Genomic DNA, 22,220 nt, shown 5'->3' with positions numbered 1-22,220 from the left:
CTAGTTGGTTGGCTCACCTTTATCATCTGGACTAAACCCCAAATACTCTCAAACAAGGGCAGAGGCATTTTTCTTTTTTACTAGTCCTGTAACATTATCCCCAACACTGGCAGTCCCCATCTTTCTCAGCTTAGCTGCCTGTTCCACCAGTAGAGGCTGACCTCTGGTGGCGCATGCTGTGCACTATAACACATCGCCTCAATACAGCATTATCAGTTAAATAGAAAGAGAAGTGTCTGTATTTTTGATGGTATTGAAAATCATCATACCTTCGGGATTTCTAAACACTCTGGTACACCGTAATACTGCCCAAGACTCGGTGGATGTATTACAAATTCATGGACAGATTAATGAATCAATAGAAATGGATGGAGGATCGACTGATGCAACTACTGTATATATTGTGTGCTGTATGCATTCATGGATAGCAGATGTGTAGCTGTTACACCATCAATCCTTAATTGCAAATATCCTAACTATTATTCATCAAAGTAGACCCACAGACAGGCAGATGGCAGAGAGGATACAGCGGGCATCAATCACACACAGACAGAAAGATATAAAGTACAGGAGATACACAAGGCAGGCAGACAAAGACATACAGAACAGACAATAGAGACAAGAGTGTTTACAGGCAGATAATACACTGAAACACATATCTTCCAACTTACACACACACACACACACACACTCACACAAACCACCACAGTGAATGTTAAAGTCTGTCGTAAACACTGGACAGAAATCATCTAGGGGAGATGGACACATTAAACACAGCAGACACTACACACGGGCAGACAGTGGACTGATGAATAGAACTGACAGATGAATAAACAAACAAGTGAATTAACATCAGCAGTAGTTTCCACAGGGTAAATATGTGAATTTGCGACCCCCACAGGCCTCCACCCTGGTCTCCACTTACAGTTCGCTCTTGTGGCAAGATGAAGAGGTAGTCCTCGTGTGTGTAACCATGCTTGCTGAGCATATTGATGAGGTCCTCCTGTGTGTAGCTCTGCTCTGGCCACTTGGGCAGCTGTGTTATCATCAGCAACTTTGTACCCACATTGCTAAAATAACGTTTGAACTAGAAAAAAGGGAGAGGGAGAGACAGAGGTAGAATGAGTGTGTGTGTTGGGCACAGAAATTGCAATTACAGGATCGAAACTTAATTTGGAAGGGTGTCTATTACAGTAACACGAGTGATATGAATTAAGGTCCTGATCCAAATGATGTTACCATGCAAAACACAACATTCTATTAACCACACTGATCAAGAGACATTTATTGTTAATACAGCAAAAGAATAAACTTAATAAATTCTTTGATTAACAAAACTTCAATGCTGAAAGAGATATTAACAGTATTCATTATTGATTTAGAGGTACAATTTAATGACGCTTACCTGAAACTTGTTCCATTCTGTTGTTTTGAAACAGTCTAGAACAAAAGGGGAGGGGGTTGTTAGGAGTACTGAATACTGACAGAGTACTGACACATGGGGAGCAGAGAGAAAGAGAAATATTGTATCTTAATTGCTTCATGAATACATACATGAAATAAATCGACTGTCATGCTCTTTAGTATATATATATATATATATATATTTATACCGGGTGCGCGCACGCGCACACACACACACTTCTCACTTAGTTTTCTTAAATGTAGTTGTCGGGCTTCAGGTTTTGGTGCTGTATCAACTGTGTGAGAAGCTGCTGTGGTGGTGTCTGGTTGCTGGGTGGTTCCAGGCTGTACTGCAGTTTGTTTGGTTTCAGCAGATACTGGCTTGGCAAACTCTGTCGAGTCTTGGCACACCGTTTTGGAGGCCTCGTTTGTGAAAACTGAAAAGCAACGTTTGTTGAATTAAGAGCAAAAATGTCACAAGTGTAAAAACGGTCATATAGTTATTTAACTTTTTTCAAAATTATAAATTGTCTGAAACGTACCTTTTGGTGACACGGTTGTTTCTGACCCTGCCACAGGGGATACCTCTTGTGAGGATTTTAGTAAACCTTTGGTGGCCGTCTGACTGCTCTGGTGACCAACGTCCAAACCTGTGGGTGTAGATTCGACAGCCTTGGGCGACGATATGGGACACTCAGGTGTAGTGGATTTGCACTCATCTATGCCCGTTAGAACTTGATTGTCACTGGACTTGATGGCAAGAGTCGCAGGTGCAATTTCCTCAGTTTTTGAATTTAACTCCTCAACCTTGAGAGTGCTTTCAATTTTCTCTGTCTCATCAATTTCCACTTCATTAACATCTGGGGCCTTATCTTCAGTTTTGTCAAGATCTATTATTCCAAGTTCAGCTTCCTTATGGTCCATTTCTTTAAGTAACATCTGGTTTGCAGCACTGTCCAACACTATGTATGCTTCGTTGAGAGTTGTGTCCATGGGCATGTGTTTCATTTCACTCGTCAGAGTGCTTTCAATTTTCTTTGTCTCATCAATTTCCACTTCCTTAACATCTGAGGCCTTATCTTCACTTTTGTCAATTTCCACCATTCTAAGCTCAGCCTCTTTATGGTCCATTTCTTCAACTAACACTTGCTTTGTAGCACTTTCCAACACTACGGTTGCTTCATTGAGATTTGTGTCCATGGGCATGTCGACACTGTTACGTTTGACTTGAGGTTCCTGTGTGCTAGGTGTGTCAGCAATTGTCTCATACACGGCCTCCCCTCCTGATTGACTACCAGTCATCACTGGCACCAGGGAATCCTGAACCTGGGTTTCTGATTCATCTGGCATGGGATTCTCTGATTTTTTGGCAATAGGAGCAGAATAGTCTAGTTGAATTTGTGGGACCTTGACTAAGCACTTCATCTTGGTATTCCCTCCTTTAGCCTTGGTCTTCTTCAAAGTCCCTTGTATCAAGCTCTTTATAGGTGAATTAGCAGGTGTCTTTACAGGCATCTTGACAAGGTTCTTTGCCTGCACTTTATTTGTGTTCTTGCTAACCACAGTCTTTGCTTTTGAAACCAAAACTTTAGCCTTGGTGATGGTAGATCCACCTTTGACCTTGGGCAAGGTCATATTTCTATTGTCGATGGGCACAGATATAAGGTTCCTTTGAGCAAACAGCGATGGCTTTTGAGAGGTGTTAGTTATTGCGGTAATGTTGGGAGTTGGGAGCCTTGGGTTGTTTTTAGCGGTGACTATGCTGGTTTTCGGTTTGAGTGGACTGGTTGGGGGAAAGAGCGAGCGTAGAGGCAAAGAAACCAGAGTGAGGAGAAAAGGAGATACATATTTCCAAGGTCAGTTTAAACTAGTTAATATTTGATGCAAATGCCTCTCCTTTAGACATATTTTTGTCAGTTTCATATGCAAATCATTCACTCATCTGACTTGCATTTACATTTCTGGTGTATGGTTGAAGTTACTTAGAGTGAGCAAACATGAGCACATCAGTAAAAATAAGCTTTGGTTTCAGCCCTCCAATGATACAGAAGCCACCAGAGAATGGGTTAAGAATCAAAAGAAAACCAAAAACTTACTTTGAAAGCGTCTTTTGCTCCTCAGTAAAGTTCTCCTGCAGACAGAGGCAATCAGACATTGTTAGACATTGCTATGAATGTATTAATATCGCCATGAAACCAGAGCAATAGCTGAAAAACAGGAAAAAGGGCAACTACCAAAAAGAGGCTGAATATTAAGAGTTGGAGAAAAAGTGCAGGGGAAGGTAAAATAAAACAAAGTCACTGAGTTTTACCTCCTCTGTAACAACCTTGATTGGAGCTCCATTGATTGTGAAGTTCTTGCATTTGAGCAAAGTGTTTGCATCCTCTGTTCTCTCAAAACACACAGACGCCTAAACAGACAGAAATATTATATGCATTGTGACAAAGTGGGTGAGAACACAACCATTTGTCCTATCATCATCTCAATTGGTACCAAGCGTTGGCTTTCCTTGCTGTAGTGGTGCAGCCTAAACTCAGGTGCTGCTGATCAACTCAGGAGTATTTAAGCAGTAGCTTTGGAGTTGTTAGTGAGCGGTGGGACGTCAGGGTGTAGATGTGTGCACAAGATGTTCCAATTGTTATGTGTTGAGTTTTGTTAATTTATTTGTTAATTTAATGCTCAATTGTTCCACTCAGGCCAGACTTCCCCACATGCATACATTACATTTATTCCTTGCTAATTGTGAGGACCTTCTAATGACTACAATCATGCCCGATCTGCTAACCGCGCTCTTAAAATAAAATTCCACAGGATATTCTTCAGAGAAACAGGGGGTAGCCTTGATTTTTTTTTTTCAACCAACACTAGCCTCATGATCCAAATATAATGCAGCTCACACAGTGAAAAGACTACATTATGTGTGGTCACTCTGGGGATTTTGGGAAGTGGCAAACCAAAGTGCCCCTAGATGTGTCAAGGCAGATGAGAGAAAAGGAAGCACAGCCAAAAAGGAGATTTCAAGACTGAAAACGAAAACAAAAAGCCTGGTATAACACTTTGCAGTTATATTTTAAGTGCAACACTGTTTTCAGGGTGGAACTTTCCTATCAAGCAAATGAATGTGTTGCTAGTTGGACAACACGCGCACACACACACGCGCACACGCGCACACACACACACACACACACACACACACGCTTGGCTTACCTCCCCCAGGGAAGTGAGCAGTAAGGCCATGGTGGTTTTGCCATAGCACTCCAGAGCAGCAAGCAGTTGCTCATTGTTGGTAAATGTTGGAATCCCTTTTAGTCTCAACAAGGCTCCAGATGGGGGGGGCCTACGAACCTGGGCAGCAGAGGAATGAAAAGCAGAAAGATGTAACGGTGGATGGGACAATGAAGGTTGAAAGGGTTAGAGTGAATTGTGTGGAAAAAAAACAGAAGGAAAAACAATGAGGATAGACCCCAGAAATGGTAAGAGCCATAGAGTGATGAAAAAGACAGAGGATGGATGGGTGTATGAGGAGGAAAACTCAGGAAGGATGAATGGTGACAGGAGGGATAAAATAAGAAATCGTCAGAGGAACTTTTCAGAGGGAGATGGGAGAGATGGATGGGCAGAACAGGTAGACACAGAGATGGTGAGAAAATTCATCTAACTCCTGGTTGGTAGTTGCCAAAAATCACCAGCTTCATTATGTAAGCAAAAACACACGCATACTTCAAGTACACCCATAGAAAGACAAAAAACACAAACCTGGATATGAGACACAAATATCCACACAACACTCAGCATTAGAAAATTCAGAGACAAACCTTCTTCTCTGCTGATGAAGGTGTGGATGATGAGGAGGCCTGCAAGGCAGGCCTCTTTCCTCTGGTGGAGGTAGAGGGGAAATTATTTCCGCCTTTAGAGGAGCTCTTTCCAGAGGACAAGCTCTTTCCTTCTTTTGAGGAAATAGAGCTTTTTCCTGTTTTTGAGATGGAAGAAATTTTTCTTTTCATGGGGGAAAAACTCTTTGCTTCTTTTGAGAAAGAGGAGCTCCTTCCTTCTTTAGTGGAAAGAGAAGAGGTGCTCTTTCCTTCTTTAGATGAGGCACTCTTTCCTTCTCTTAAGGAGCTCTTCCCTTCTTTAGATGAGGAGCTCTTTCTTTCTTTTGAGGAAGAGCTCTTTTCTTTAGATGAGGAGCTCTTTCCTTTAGATGAGGAGCTCTTTCTTTCTTTTAAGGAGGAGCTCTTTCCTTCTTTAAAGGTGGTAAGCGTCAATCCTTTACCAGAATAAGAAGAGGAGTGCCTGCCTTCTTTGGAGGCACTAAAAGTGTGCTTTTCTCCTGTAGAGGGAGAGGAGGAGCATCTTCCTCCTTTAGTGGAAGAAGAGGAGGACTTCAACTTGGCTATCTCAGCTAGTAAAGCAGGGGCCAGCGACTGAACCATGGCCTTCAGTTCTGACTTGTCTGATGTGAAATGGACAGCTGCAGGGATGAGAGAGAGACAGGGGAAATGACGAGATGTTAGACAAACCGTCTGGGTATCCTACTTCTTTGAATCTTCTTTTTTTTTCAACTTTTCATACCAGAGATTTCCAAGAATTTCTTATCAGAAAGATCAGGTACTGTATGATGAATCTGCAAATACCCCACCACCACCCCTAGCATCTTTTCACCGTCTAACCTGATGTCTCCAGCAGTTTCTTGGCCAGTCTCTCTGCACTGGTCTCCTCTTGTTTGTAGCCCGAGGATCTCTCTGGTGCCAAACGTCTCTCATGGCTCCTTATTTGGAAAAGACGGCCACTCGAGGAGGAGGAAGAGGGAGGGGATGTACGTTGAGGGGATCGAGACCGCAACCTGGTGATGTCATGAAACCAGTCTGTCAGTTAAGTTAATTATTATTGTATTTCCTTTACATTCATTTAGCTACACAGATTCTGTTCTTATGCTGAAGCACCAATCGTCTTTATTAAGTGCTCTATGTGTGCTGAAGGATTTTGTGATTTAGCGAGCGAGTTAGCTGGCTGTGACCAAGTTGAGAAATCTTTGGAGTGTAAAATGCTGGAGGTTATGTTTAAGGGGGATAGGTGATTCTGGTGAGTGAGTTAAGTTTAAAGCGAAACAATTGTGATTTAACATTATCTCAACACATGCTGTAGAAATAACACTCCAATTAGCAGCCATAATATTGAGCAGTCCTTTGCGTGTCTCTAACAACTGTGAAACTGCAGGAAAACGTCCACCCCTAATATCACTGGCGGACCATCCATGACCTAAGAACTTACTTCCTGCATTAAATAAGAAAATGTGAAATTACAGAGCTACGGTATATAGCTGTGTATAGTAGCGATATTTGCATTTTCTTACCCAATGCAGCTCATCAGCAAACCAGGAAGTACATTTTCATATTTGCCAAACTACAACAGCACTCTGAGCCACGTTTCAGAGACACACAGAAGACTGCTCAGTATTACGGTTGCTAACGTAGTGTCATTCACACAACATATAGACAGATAATGTTGAAAGCCTTAAATGTTTCCCTTGAGGTAATTTTTGTGGTAGTACTAAGCTGCTCATCAACACAACTGCACACAAGAGAGGGTGTTTATAAAAGAAAGAGTGTCTGGGTGTTTGTGTATCTCATAGACCTGCGGGTGTGTCTGGAACTGTGGGGCGAAGGCAAACGGGTCCTTCGCGATTCTGAGAAGTAGCCATGGTAGTGGCGAGGATTTGGAGAGGGGGTCCGAGAACGGCTTCTGCGGCTGCTAAAGGAATGTTATTTAAACAACATATATAGACAGGTAATGTAGAAAACCTTGAATGTTTCCCTTGAAGTAATTTTTATGATTGTGCTAAACTGCTCGTCAACACAACTGCACACAAGTGAGCAAGTGTTTGGGTGTTTGTGTATAGACCTGCGGGTGTGTTTGGAGCTGTGGGGTGATGGTGAACGGGCCTTTCGCAAGTCCCTTGATGTCCTGCTTGATGATAAGTTGCCATGGTAGCGGTGAGGACTTGGAGAGCGGGACCGGGAACAGCTTCTGTGGCTGCTAAAAGAGTGTTATCAAACACACACACACACATATATATATATATATATAAAAATAAATATGTATGTATATGTATGTGTGTATATGTAAGTGTGTGTTATAGTACATATATATATTTGATATATAATATATCAAACATATATAGACAGATAATGTCCAAAGCCTAGAATGTTTCCCTTCAAGTAATTTTTGTGATGGTGCTAAGCTGCTCGTCAACAGCACACAAGTGAGGGTGTTTATAAAAGATTGAGTGTCTGGGCGTTTGTGTATTTCACAGACCTGTGGGTGTGTCTGGAGCTATGGGGTGATCGCGAATGGGCTCTTCGTGAGTCTGTTGATGTCCTGCTTGATGAAGAAAAGTTGCCATGGTAGCGCTGAGGACTTGGAGAGCGGGACCGAGAGCGGGAATAGAAAAGGCTTCTGTGGCTGACATCCTGGTAACGTTGTTTGGAATTTTGGGCAGAAGTGGAGGACTGGGCGTCTCTACCTACAGAAGGGGATACAGCACTGTGGGAGAAAAGAGAGATACTTAGCTAAAGAAGTTGTACTGCAGGATGTGATTTAGGCTGCCAAGCCTCTGTATGCAAAATGATAAGATTGTTAATGCACTGATAATGTTGTATGTAGAAGAGTAAATCCCTAAAAGTACTTTAGTTCCTTGCCCACCAACAACTCAAATTTAATTTGTGTAAATTTATTTGGCTTAGAAAAGCCTTCAATTCAGATTTTTCACCTCCATTTATGCATTTTATTCAGTGGCTCTGGTACTGCGTTATGTTCAATTGTTGTTAGATTATGTTGTTACCTTTCTTTTGATAAAAGAAAGGTAACAACATCTGGGCCACTGTGTTAGCAACCTTCAAAAGGTTAAGGAGATTGATGGCTGCAGCAGTAGGCGAGGGAGGTGTTGTTGGTATAAAAGGGGTGGAGGGGTATTCTTTTATTGACTGTTGTGGTCACTAATTTTCCCAGTGAGCAAAACTTAATGTAATCTGACTTTGTTAATCTGATATGAACTCACCTTGACAAATGTGCCTCCGTACCATCCCAGTCTGGGTACCTGGGAGATGCAAAAACCCAATAAATGTCAACAGTTCATCACACCTTTGGCTCCATATGAGTGGCACAATGTTAGAAAGTAAATATTTTCTCAAGTCAGCACCGATTTTTTTTTTTTTACCAGATTACAGCCAAAAATATTTAGTGCTTTTGTCTTTGATTTATCGTACGGATGGGCAACATGATCCAGAGAGGGCTGGTGTGGGTGCAGGTCTTTGTTCCACCCAAACAGTTACACACCATCCATCCATTATTGAAACTGCTTATCCTGCTCTCAGGGTCGCGGGGATGCTGGACCTATCCCAGCAGTCATTGGGCGGCAGGTGGGCAGACACCCTGGACATGCCGCCAGTCCATCACAGGGCTGACACACACACCCACACATTCACACCTGCGAACAATTTAGTACGGGCGATTCACCTGACCTACGTGTCTTTGGACTGTGGGAGGAAACCGGAGCACCCGGAGGAAACCCACGCAGACATGGGGAGAACATGCAAACTCCACACAGAGGACGACCCCAAAGGTTGGACAACCCTGGGGCTTGGACCCAGGACCTTCTTGCTGTGAGGTGACTGCGCTAACAATGCACCACCGTGCCGCAGTTACACACCTCAGTCTACAAATCAAGGTCCTTAGCAAAGACTATATTGGTTGACTATTAGACTTAGGCGTTTAGCTGCTTGGTTGGAACAAAGACCTGCACTCACATCAGCCCTTTCTGGATCATGTTGCCCATCCCTGGATGAAAAGGAACATTCAAAGAAAAACCCAGACCTGAAATTAGTGTTCAGGTAGGCAAAAAGAGAAAAAAAATTACTAAATATTTAATTTAAAAAACACTTCTTATTTTATTCCCCCCTTCCTTTTCTCCCAAACTGTACTTGGCCAATTACACCGCTCTTCCAAGCCGTCCCGGTCGCTGCCCCACCCCCTCTGCCAATCCGGGAAGGGCTGCAGACTACCACACGCCTCCTCCAATACATGTGGAGTCGCCAGCAGCTTCTTTTCACCTGACTGTGGAGTTTCACCAGGGGGACGTAGCGAATGGGAGGATCACGCTCTTCCCCCAGTTCCCCCTCCCCCCCGAACAAGCATCCCGACCAACCAGAGGAGCGACAACATCCAGCTTCCCTACCCGGATGCCCTTAAAAAACATTTCTATGTCACCTTGGGCCAGGTTTGTCTTTTTATGATTTCAGTTTCGTTAAGAAATTCTACAAGGCAATTCCTGGATAATTTCACACCTGGTTACCTTCGACCTTCCAGGATTTCACAAGAGACTTCAGCCTCTTGTGAAATCTAATCTATTAATTAGTTAGCACCTTATTTTTTGTTTATTTGTAAAGACTCAAAATTAACTCGGACCCCGTTTCACCTAGCATTTTGCTACATTATGTAGGCTTGGGTCTTTTTTCAGGTGAACCGACAATGTAAAAACAAAAAGGACTGATCCAATATGAACGGTATGTCCACTTAAAAGAGGGCAAATTTCAGCTTGTTTTAAGAGCACCGGAAAACACTCCCAGTGTTACACTGACTAGTACATTATCATTACTGATAAACCCTCCATCCAAAAAAAAAAAAAAAAAAAAAACCATACTGCAGAGTCCCCTTGTCTTTACAGAGGATAAATAAATAAATAAAATCAAAACATAGTCAACAACTGACTCGTTTCGGAGGCGTCTGCAGCTCACGATGTGGAGGCTGGTGTTCTGATGGGTGATCCAATCCTAGTAACCAAACATAAATAAAGCATTATGGCAGGCATTCATCATGATAATCATTCTCACCAATAGTACAAGCATCCATCCATTATCTTTAACCGCTTATCCTGCTCTCAGGGTCGCAGGGATGCTGGAGCCTATTCCAGCAATCATTGGGCGGCAGGCAGGGAGACACCCTGGACAGGCCGCCAGGCCATCACAGGGCCGACACACACACACACACACACACACACACACACACACACACACACACACACACACACACACACACACATTGTCCTAGGGACAATTTAGTATGGCCAAATCACCTGACCTACATGTCTTTGGATTGTGGGAGGAAACCGGAGCCCCCGGAGGAAACCCACACAGACACGGGGAGAACATGCAAACTCCACACAGAGGACGACCCGGGATGACCCACCAAGGTTGGAGTACCCCGGGGCTCGAACCCAGGACCTTCTTGTTGTGAGGCGACTGCGCTAACCACTGTGCCACCGTGCTGCCACAATACAAGCATCACCATCACAAATCAGCAAAAACATGGTTAACTTTTACCATACATCAGGCAATCTTCAAGATTTCACAAGTCTTCTTAGTTTTTCCTTGTAAGTGATGGCTTTCCAAGATTAGTTTAACAGAAGTGTTACATTTTCAACAGATGGATAAAGTCCCAAAAAGTCCATGTGAAACATATTTGTAAAACCGATGACAAAAAATTAACTTTCATCTTCTTTCTTCTCATATTCCTCAGACATTTTAAAACAAACATCTGCTGAGAACAATCTTGCTGTACAGCAGAGCTGTGTCAGGTGATCATCAGGGGGAAAAGTGTAGGGGCAGTTGTGACAATCCATTGTTTATGACGCCATGCTTTTCTTGTGGTTTACAAGAAATCAGTTGCATCTGACCAGCAGGCCAAAAATGCACCTGATAACACATTCAACCATATCTGATCCCTCTACCTCCCCCTCGTTGGTCATGGGAAATGTAGGTCCACTTACAGTCATGCAAGATACCTGTGAAGCAGCTATTTCAACAATCATAGTCAATAATTGCGAAAACAACAGGCAAATAAATGAAAACAAAACAAAAAAAGAGTCCATCTTGAGTTCTCGATGCTATTGTATGTAGTTCTTCGGTCGATGTATACTGTGTTCTGGTTAATCTCGTTTCAGCTAGATTCACTGTGAAGTGTGGGTTGGGACAAAAATCTCCAAAAATTAAAAAAAGGTGGTAGGGTGGTGATGTTTCCTGGAGAATCTAACAAAGCTTACAGATCATGTTCAACACAGAGCGCTTCTCTTCGAGCAAAATTTTGAGGCAAAAATAAAAAGTCAGATTACACAAAGATTTGAAAAAGTGAATATGAACTAAACACAAAATCAAAGAGGTCCTTCACTGGCATCACTTTTACAAAATGGATTATCCACATTTAACAGGATACTTTATGAAACTTGAACGTAAATGACTCCACCTCCCCACATTAGATCAATACAGACTTAAAGAAAATACAAAAACAGATTGACTAAAAAATAGCGCTGAATGAAAACTTGAAAAAGGAGAATAACAAATCAATTACAACAAATGAAAAGTCATTTTATCAAAGTCAATATAAAATGACTAAATTTACAAAAAAGCTACAAATGTACAAAAGTGATCTCAAAAACCTAATGGAATAGCACTGAAAATTTTAGTTGAAAAGTTTTATTTTCGTGCTTTTTGTGACATTTCCAAAAACTGTCTGAAGATGAATTATTTTTCAATTTTATTTTTATTTCACACAAAACTGTTCAAACACAACACTTGTCAGTCAAGTAGTGGCCAACACCACTGAGTGATTTTCATCAGCCTGAATTTTAAATTCAGAATTTGTTCCAGTTTTCAGTCAACTGACACACCGCTGATTAAAATTAACATGAAATCCTGTTTTTATTAAAAAAAAAAAAAAAAGACAACATACAGCCAAGATGCGGCAGGACCGACTGAAACATTTTGGTACATTAGGTGTAGTCTCTTGTTGGGGGACACCAGAATCTGGTGTTGTATAAGACTTGTGCAATCAATGTTCAATAATCCCTCCAAGAATTAATTTGCACTCCATTCTGTGCATTAATAAATGACTCGTTAACAAAATTACTAGATCAATTTTGAAGCAGTATCAAAACAATATCCTAAACCACAAGTGCACTGAAAAAAGTAAAAATCAGCAATTTTAACTCGGAAAAAATAGGTCACATTTGGAGACATTAAAAAAACAAAACAAAACAAACAACAAAAAAAACTCCACAAATTCCTAGAGGAATAACAGAGTGCAGCCTTCTACTCACCTTCATCTGAGAACATTCTTTGTTACACAGAGAACAGGTATGGGGAAAGATCCTTGGTGTGGCTGCTGTATAGTCACTAATCATGGTCTGTGTCGGAAACTTCTTGGTAATCGTCATCTTCTCTGGAGTAGGTGTAGGTGTGAAAGGGGGCATCTGTCCCGGGAAGAGTGGAGGTGGAACCATGGGAGGCCTCGGGAAAATCATTGGTGGCTGGATTCTAGTAGTAGTGTCAGAGAGACCAAGGACCTGAGGAGGAGGATGAGGAGGAAGAGGAGGAGGAGGAGGAACGGCAAAAACTGGAGGCCATATCTGCTGTTGATGCGGATACTGCAGTTGTTGCTGCTGCATTTTATGTCCAACCAGAGACCCTTGACCCTGTGTTTGATCATTAGCTGCATTGTCCCCTTTACTAGGTTTCATTGCACTGACAATGCAGGGTGGATGAGTTGATTTCACTGTCTGTGCCAGGTGGTCAGCTCCAGGTTCCTTCACCCGAACAGAAGCTTTGAGCTGTATGTTTCTCATGTCTGTGTCTTTTTTCTTCAGAATGGGACTCAAAGTCGGATGGTTGGTCTGGTCCTGTCTCGAAGTTCGTGTGGTTTGGTCTTGGCTCGGTATCTGGATTTGGTCTTTACTTGGAGGGGTGATAGAGCTCAACATTGAAGTGAAAGAAAAACTAGGACCCGTTGTAGAGCTTGTCTGATTTCGAGAAGCCACAGTGCGAGATTCCAATCCTGTTTTTTTTGGCAGGGTTTCTCGGTTACGACTGCTACTTAAGTAACTATCTAACAAGCTCTCACTGTCATTACCACTAGCTCCAACACTACTACTCCTTCCACTAATCTCATCAACAAACCCTCCAGAATATTTACTACTATGTCCATAGTCAATAACTTTACTAGGTTGGCGAATGGTTGGGGCTACTTCTTCTTGATGTTTCATTACCCCTCCAGAAACACCCAAATGGTCAGAACCACTAATTCTCCCTCTAGTGGAAGGCTGGGGACCCATAACTGTCTCGTAGACTGCTGCTCTCTTTGCCTTTTGGATGCGGATGTCCCGCAACAGGAATGGTAAATTGGCAGGGGTAATCTGATCATCAGGATAGGCACAGAAAAGCTCCATGTCTTCCTTGGAGAGACCAAAGCGCTGAAGGATGTCTGTAGCAGATTCAGATGTATATTTAGGTCGACTAGAGTTTGTGGCAGTTGATGAGTAGGGCTGGCTGGATTCTGAATAATCCCCTAAACCTGGAATAGAACTCACACCATCCTCTCTTGCATTGGAAGCACTACTTCTGTCATCACTGCCACTTACAAAGCTAGAAGATTTGGAAGAGTAGGATAGGGGCATGCTTTGTATTGAAGAAGAGGAGGGTGAGGATGAATAGAAACTTGAGGCGGCAACACTGGATGGTGTCTGGTGGCTCTCCAACCAGTCCGAGGAGCCACTAGCAATTTGATCACTTGAGCGTCCAGCCAAATGCCTTTTGGAGGCAGAGGTTGAAGACATAGAATAGGGTTTCATCCCTGTTGCAAAGGAATGGGTCTCATCTCTGGAAGTCTTCATTAGAAGAGAATCCTGGTGTGTTGCCTGCAGCTCTTGCTGCTGCTTTGACTGGCTAAGTAGTCTAACCTCCTCTCTAGCTCTGCTGATATGACTGTCTATGGTGCGTTCCAATTCTGTGGGCAACATTGATGTACTCTGCTCAGACCTGTAAGCCATTGACTGGGAAAGCATAGAACAGTGCAGCTCCCCAGAATTTCTGGAGCTCACAGAATAGGTCCTGGATGATCCTAGGCTAGACCCAGGGCCCAGGTGCCTGGATGCCCCAACAGTGTCCATCCCTGCAATGTCCATCCCTGTAGTGTCCATCCCTGCCTTAGTACTAGTCATTCCATACTGCCCCTGTACAGATCTCTGTGTCCCTGAAGCATAAGGATTGTACAGAGGATGGGCCATTGTGTTAGCAACCTTCAAAAGGTTAAGGAGATTGATGGCTGCAGCAGTAGGCGAGGGAGGTGTTGTTGGTATAAAAGGGGCGGAAGGGTTAGAGTTGGTAGTTGAGGCAACAGCTCGGTTGCCAGCGACGATAAAGTTGTTTATTTGCGCGACGGCGAGCTGAGCTTTGATCTGAGCCAGCTGCAGAGAAGCAGCCTGCTGGCCAATCAGGAGTGAGCTCCCCGTAAGCCCTCCAATCAGGGGGCTTGTTAGGGGCCTTGGGGCAGGAGAAGGCTTACAACGGTCCACTAGCAACGCAAAGCTGAAAAAGTTAGCAAACAAAAAAGGGAAAAACTGTTATTCAATAAGACCGGACCTCAGCATTGAGAAGCATGAAATCACCATCATCATGAAAGCTCTCTGACATATTGGTCCAGTCCAGTACTTCCTATCTTTATTACAATTCCTATAGCAGGAATTTGTTTCAGAGCACTTCTTGCTCTCCACTGGTGACAGAGCATGGAGCAGGCAAAAGCAATAGAGCATAGGTAAAGAAAGAGGGAAAAAGGTCAAAGCAGTTAAACAAGAAGTTACAAGCTGTATGATTAATTTCATCTACATTCTTACTGTTGAGTGAAGTCAGTGAGAGTGACAACAAAATGACAACATAGCTAATGCTCCAATTTGTTGTATCTTTGACACAATTATTTTCAAAATAAACATTTAAGCATTTTGAGAGTTCTGGACAATATACAATAGCTTCCCGACATTTAAAATGACAACTTGAGACAGGTAGAACAATGCATATCAGTTAGACATTACATCATTATTTATTGGGTTAGATGTTAGGGATTAGAAGGCGTTGGAATCATGAAGCAATCTGTCCTCACAACGCCTATTACATACTACGTACATCAGCTTAGGAATCATTCGAGTGTTGCCCAAAAAATAAATATATAATCTTGGAGAAATAGGTTATCTATACTTCACTTGGAATTTGTCTGCTAAACAATTTTATGCAACGTCACACAATTTATAACTGCCCATCTAAATTAATGGCAGGAGATTCAACCCTTCTCAGAGCACATTATATGGAGAAATGGAAAAGTTTTTTTCTTCTTTTAGTTCCCTTATAAGCTCAAAGTCAGCACAGAGCATGTCAACTTGTTCATGACAACACTGATGGAATGGAAGAATGCACTACGTAACGTTGCTACCAAACTACATCCCAGTCTATTGCAAAGCACGTAGAACTGAGTTTTAAGGTGTTGAATGTAGAATTCTGGATCAAGTTTTTCCTTTTACTTTGTTGATGCTGTAGAACATCAAAGCCTGTGGTTCCCTATTTGCAAGTTTCTCTCCCTTTTCCTGTCAGTGTCTGCCCTTACAGTCCCAATGGAGTAGGCAGTGTGGAGACCCTGGATGACAAGACAAAGTGTCTTCTTCAGGAGAGGGATGGCCCCGACATCGACGAAGAATGGAACAGCATGGTGAGAAAGATTGCAGTGGTGCTGGTACTGCGGTCTCAAATGCACGTTCATGTGCTGGATATCAAGCGCGCATTGCATCCCGATCCCAGAGGATGGCACAGTTCATTACACTCAATGTGCACTTGACATGCCCTTCTGCAAATACTGCTCCCAAAACCGAACCCATCTTGTGGCAAGTATATATCCCTTAATGCATAACATCAGTGACTTATATATAGATGACACATGCCAACAGTGAACTGAAGTGTTAAAAAACATCATCATGATCATCATCATCATCATCATCATCAACAGTGCCAAATTACCAGTGGCTACTTAAAAAAAAAATGCAGGGAAAATAATACATATTTTCCATCTTAATTCTTCCCTTTTTTATCTTGTTATTGTATCCTATTTTTATGTAAAGCACATTGAATTGCACATGTATGAAATGCGCTCTACAAATAATGCTGCCTTGCCTTGCAGAGGGCTTGCTTAAAGACCGTCACTGTCAGAATGAGGCTTTAATGCATATTGGTGAAGTAAACCTCATTTGAGTGATCAGATACTTCTCCCATGTGTCTGTAAAAAAATGTTTCTAGTTCCAAGATGTCAAGCACTTCAAGTTGGAAAGTTTAGTCTTGTCTTTACTGTGAAAAACGCCAACATACAGAGTGATAGTGATCTTTTTTCCAACTTGAAAACAAGTTTCAGCAGACCATGGTCTAGAAACACAGCTCCGATTTATATTGGTGCCATTTTGTGCTGGTATGCAGTCTACTTTCGGAGTCAAACTGACTGCAGGTATTCCCACCCTTATGAACAATACAGTACATTACAGTTGCATAACAACTGAAACCAACAACCAGTTTCATATGCAAATATGGTGGTGACCATTAACTAGAGCAGGGATGACTAACCATGTGCCATGGAGAGCCATGTGTATGCAGGTTTTCATTCAAGCCGGACTCCACACCAGGTGATTTCACTGATCAGCAACGCTTCAACCAAAGAGAAAGAATGCATCAGTGAAATCAACTGGTGTGGAGTCAGGATGGAATGAAAACCTGCATACACATGGCTCTCCATGGCACATGGTTAGCCACCACTGAGCTAGCGCTTCAAAGGCCATGTGTACTATTCAGAGGACCAGGGAATGTTGCAATCACAGCATTGTAAGATGGCGACATGATTAATGTGGGAGAAATCCCACATCAAATAGGCCCTGGTTAAGTGTGGTTATCCTAACTGGGTGTTTGTCAAAGCCAGGAAAACTCCCAAACAGTGCACCAGCCAATCGAACAGAGGAGAAGGACAACAGCTGCCTACACGTAAACCAGTGGCAGGAGTGTCAGAAAAGCTGAGACGTGTAGTTGCTTTCAAACCCCAAAACACACTGCGCCAGAAGTTGGTCCACCCCAAGGATCGGGTCCCCTGGCACAAACAGATCAATATAGTGTATGCGGTTAAGTGCCAGGAAGGGAAACTAAACAGTCGCTGGCCAAAAGAATAGCACAACACAGGAGAGCTAACGTGTCGGGGTGGGGGGTTGGGGGTCTAAGAGTAACATCTGTCGCCATCTTACAATGCTGTGATTGCAACATTCCCTAGTCCACTGTGAATAGTACACATGCCCTTTGAAGCTCTAGTTAATGGTCACACCCATATTTGCATATGAAACTGGTCACTGGTTTCGGTCGTTATGCAACTGTGTTGTTTATAAGGGATGGGGATACCTTCAGTCAGCTTTGACTGAAGATGTCACTTAGCTGAGTGATGAAACATATGTCAGTAAATGTTGTATCCAGATGAACTGATTCAACCTTCTTTGATTTCACATTCAGAACATTATGGACTTTGTGGATAAGGTGAGGGACATCATTATGGTCTCTTATGATGTTAAGTCTTTCTTCACGTGCGTTCCTGTTCATGAAGCAGTGGAGGTAGTCCATATGAAATTACAAAACGACCCCACCCTTAGCAATAAGACCACCCTTAACAATGACACAGTGTGTCTGCTCCTGAAACTGTCTTTAGTCCACGTACTTTACACACAGGGGGCAGTACTATAGGCAGAGGCATGGGTGTGCTATGGGTTCCCCAGTCTCACATGTACTGGCCAACTTGTATATGGAGGAAACGGAAAAGAGGGCTCTGATGCCCTATCCTGCGACACCACCTAGCCATTGGTTCAGATTTGTGGATGACACCTGGGTTAAAATTAAATCTCAGGATGTACCACATTTCACCGACCACATCAACTCTATGGACAACCACATCAAGTTCACCAGGGAGGATGTGAAAAATGACAGGTTAGCCTTCTTAGACTGTGAAATTGCAATTGATGATGGGGAACATTTGATTGTTGGCGTTTACCATAAACCAACACATACTGATCAGTACTTAAGGATTGACTCTCATCATCCACTGGAACACAAACTAGGAGTCATCCCCACCCACACAGCGTCTGGTGAAGGGGAGAAATCCCACATTAAACGGGGCTTGGTTAAGGGTGGATATCCTAACGAGGCATTTGTCAAAGCCAGGAAGACGCCCAAACAGTGCACCAGCCGACTGAAGAGAGAAGGACAACTGCTGCCTAAGTGTAAACCAGCGGTGATTCCGCATGTGGTGGGAGTTTCGGAAAAGTTGAGATGCATATTTTCCAAACACTGCGTCTCAGTTGCTTCAAACCCCAAAACACGCTGTGCCAGAAGTTATTCCACCCCAAGGATTGCCGTGACTTGTACATTGGGGAAACTAAACAGACGCTGGCCAAGAGAATGTCACAACACAGTACAGCCAACACGTCAGGACTCCACAGTCTACACCCATCTACAGGCCAGTGGCCACTCGTTCAAGGATGAGGATGTGCACATCCTTGATACGGAGGAACGCTGGTTTGAACAGGGAGTCAAAGAGGCCATCTATGTTAAGAGTGAATGGCCATCCCTGAACCGGCGGAGGGGGGCAGCTAAGAGTACATCTGTCGCCATCTTACAATGCTGTCGTTGCAAACATTCCCAAATCATCTGTGAACAGTTGACATGGCGACTGAAACTCTAGTTAATTGTCACATCTATATTTGCATATGAAACTGGTTGTTGTTTTGGTCATTATGCAACTGTATTGTTTATAAGGGTGGGGATGCCTACCAGTCAGTTTTGACTAAAGAGGTCACTTAGATGAGTGATGAAATGTATCTGTCAATAAACGTATCCAGATGAACTGATTCAACCTTCTTCAATACTTTTTAACAGTTACAAGAAAAAAACCGCATTACATTCCCGTTCTTTATATCCATTTATGTGACCAATGTGAAGACACTGTACTGTGCCAAATGACAATTTTTAAAACAAGGGTGAACTTGGCTTATTATTCAACAACTTATTTGAATTTTCCGAGCCACTTTAAAAGTAACGTTATAGCACCTATAGGGGGCTCCTTTTTAATATTTTTGAAAAGAATAAGGACTACAGTAACCATCCTCGGTCCCTGATCAAAAGAAAAACCGAAATAAACAGTGACTGTACAGTTTGCATTTTTGTACGGAATGCATTTCAGAATCTGGAAAATCTATATTAAAAAGTTCAGAATGACAAAACATGGCATGTTAAACTATACATAATAACACGATCAACGTTACTGCACTTTTCTGCTTACTTACCATGGTTGTCTTTTCTAAATATCAAAAAGTCTCAACAATCTGGCACTGTAGTCACACTGTATAACTGCCTACAAAAATTCGGAATTTTAAGAAATTTTATTGCAGCACTTCTTTATTCAGACCCTCTGAAGATGGCATGTGTGATTATATGGTCATAAAACCATGTGCAACGTCTGCTTAATTACAATGGTTTTCCCTCCTTAACATAAAAAAATCTCAATCTGACCCGTGTCACACTGTATAACTGACTACCAAAATCCTGAACTATATGGTATTTTACTGCAACATTTTTTCTTATTAGGACCCTCTGAACATGGCATATGTGATTATACAGTCACAACGCAGTATGATTACACTTTCTGCTTAATTAGCATGGCTCCTCCCTCCTTAATATCAAAAATTCTCAACAGTCTGACACTGGTGTCACACTCTGTATAACTGACTACCAAAATCCTGAATTATAGACTATTTTACTGTAGATTTTTTATTAGGGCCCTCTGAGCATGGCATGTGTGATTATACAGTGACAATACAGTGTATCTTTGTGCATGCTCAATATTCCAGGTAAGGAAATCACGGAGAGTTGAATCAGTTCATCTGGACACAGCGTTTATTTAGAGAAACGTTTCATCACTCATCTAAGTGACTTCTTCAGTTTCAATTGACTGCAGGTATCCACACCCTTATAAACAATACAGTGGCATAACGACCTAACCCCCCTCCCCCCATTAGGACCCTCTGAACAAAGCATGTGTGATTATACGGTCATAATGCGGTGTAACTGTACATTGAATAAATCATGAAAGTAAATCACGGTTAATTACCACGGTTCTCCCTCCTTTATATCAAAAAGGCTAAACGATCTGACATTGCTGTGTCACACTGTTTAACTGACTACCAAAATCCTTTCGAGTCAAGCTCAGCGTCGTACTTAAAACAGCCCGTCTCTCACCAACTGGCAGAGATCCACACCGTTTACATTTCCGAGTTATCGCGACCTTGTTTCCAAAGAGCATGTCTGTGTCCAATATTGACTGGTTTTAACCCTCCATAAACGAAAATAAATAAATCCTGTATACTCATTCCGTGCTCAGCCCTTAGAATGGATCCCCAAAAATACAAGACCATCGCAAGCTAACGCTATTTAGCTTCTAGTCAGGCCGTGTTGCGTTCGTCGGCTACTTTAAATGGGGTCGCCATTTTGGGTATGGCGAATGCATTTAACAGCAAAATAAAGTCCACGACTCTGTAACATCGAGACTTCACTAGCATATTAGCACAGCACACCTTCACTACAATACTGCAAAAGGATATATAAAATAAACGGGTATGGTCGGCCGAAAGCCGCGGTCTGCCCTGTTTTCCAGCACGACATGCGTCACCGAACAAGGCCAGACACAGCGACCGCTAACCAAACATATGCTGTCGCCATGCAACAGACGCAGCTTTCCGCATTAAATAAAAATAAAAAGCAAAGGCAGCATCGTTTATTGATTAGAAAACCCGTTTTTCGTTGTTCAATACCTTTAGTCACTTCGTTTGTTTTCGCAGCTTTGGACGACCCATCTTTCGCCGCAGACGGAAACGTAGAGTCGATGCAGGAAACCTCAACCCCCGTGATAGCAGGCAGGCAGGTTTGAGGTCTTAATTCTTCTTCTTTGGGTTTTATATGAGGTTCGCGTCCGAAACAGTAGAAATAAAAGTACAAGTGGAAAAAGGCATTACCGCCACCTACTGGACCGAAAATAAAACAATTCCATCCATCCATTTTCCGAACCGCTTATCCTGCTCTCGGGGTCGCAGGGATGCTGGAGCCTATCCCAGCAGTCATTGGGCGGCAGTCGGGGAGACACCCTGGACAGGCCGCCAGACTATCACATAGGGCCGACACACACACACACACACACACACACACACACACACACACACACACACACACACACACACACACACACACACACACACACACACACACACACACTTCATTCTTTTATATATAAATATATATATGTTCCGCTCCTCATTTGTCGAGCACTCACAACACCATTGACAGTTTCGGAAAAAAAACCGATGTATATAGTATATATAGTATATAAAACAGATTGACATCTGATGATTGCTTATGGCATGAAACAGGCTTGTACTGTCTACTGTCTCATAAAGAATTTACTCGACTCCCCGGATTATTTTGCTCCTTCTTTGTTGAGCACTTTCCCTACCGCTGATGGTTTCTTTTAATAAAGTTTTATATATATAGTAAAAAAAATAAATGTTAAGAAAAGTTGTGTAAACGAAATATATGTTGGCTCAGTATAATTGTTGTGTCAAAAAAAGAAAAATGAGCTCTATCAATTATTGCATAATTTTGATCATTCTACTTTAAAAGTTGCATCAAGTGAACGAGTATAACTGTGCTCAGGCAACTTTTAAATTTGCACAGAAATAATTTTTTTCCAACTTTTTTTATTCATTTTTTATCATGTACAATTGGTTTTTTTTACATTGCAACAATACAATGTCAGAGTTTCAGTATAGGGGAGAGTCAAAACATAAAGAGTAATGATTATAGTCTAAAAATAATAGCACAATG

The 22,220-nt window shown here is 42.3% G+C and overlaps 1 protein-coding gene across 1 annotated transcript in view; it reads right to left on the bottom strand.

The window, feature by feature from the left end:
• Positions 1 to 21,247, bottom strand: part of LOC130130564 (uncharacterized) — a 47,879-nt gene extending 26,632 nt beyond the window's left edge. Inside the window, exons 1-16 of the mRNA XM_056300273.1 lie at positions 21,155 to 21,247; positions 12,554 to 14,816; positions 10,171 to 10,232; positions 8,462 to 8,500; positions 7,720 to 7,947; positions 7,306 to 7,440; positions 7,039 to 7,155; positions 6,075 to 6,247; positions 5,220 to 5,875; positions 4,612 to 4,749; positions 3,716 to 3,814; positions 3,501 to 3,535; positions 1,947 to 3,187; positions 1,650 to 1,841; positions 1,406 to 1,440; positions 926 to 1,087 (exon numbers count right to left, since the gene is read on the bottom strand). Coding sequence (XP_056156248.1) covers positions 926 to 1,087; positions 1,406 to 1,440; positions 1,650 to 1,841; positions 1,947 to 3,187; positions 3,501 to 3,535; positions 3,716 to 3,814; positions 4,612 to 4,749; positions 5,220 to 5,875; positions 6,075 to 6,247; positions 7,039 to 7,155; positions 7,306 to 7,440; positions 7,720 to 7,947; positions 8,462 to 8,500; positions 10,171 to 10,232; positions 12,554 to 14,515 — 5,274 coding nt within the window. The 5' untranslated portion in view covers positions 14,516 to 14,816; positions 21,155 to 21,247. The remainder of the gene's footprint in view (positions 1 to 925; positions 1,088 to 1,405; positions 1,441 to 1,649; positions 1,842 to 1,946; positions 3,188 to 3,500; positions 3,536 to 3,715; positions 3,815 to 4,611; positions 4,750 to 5,219; positions 5,876 to 6,074; positions 6,248 to 7,038; positions 7,156 to 7,305; positions 7,441 to 7,719; positions 7,948 to 8,461; positions 8,501 to 10,170; positions 10,233 to 12,553; positions 14,817 to 21,154) is intronic.
• Between the last annotated feature and the right edge of the window lie 973 nt (positions 21,248 to 22,220).

Source organism: Lampris incognitus, chromosome 20 (genome assembly GCF_029633865.1).
Source record: "Lampris incognitus isolate fLamInc1 chromosome 20, fLamInc1.hap2, whole genome shotgun sequence".
NCBI classification, from domain to species: Eukaryota; Metazoa; Chordata; class Actinopteri; order Lampriformes; family Lampridae; genus Lampris; species Lampris incognitus.
This window is presented reverse-complemented; position numbering and strand designations above follow the sequence as displayed.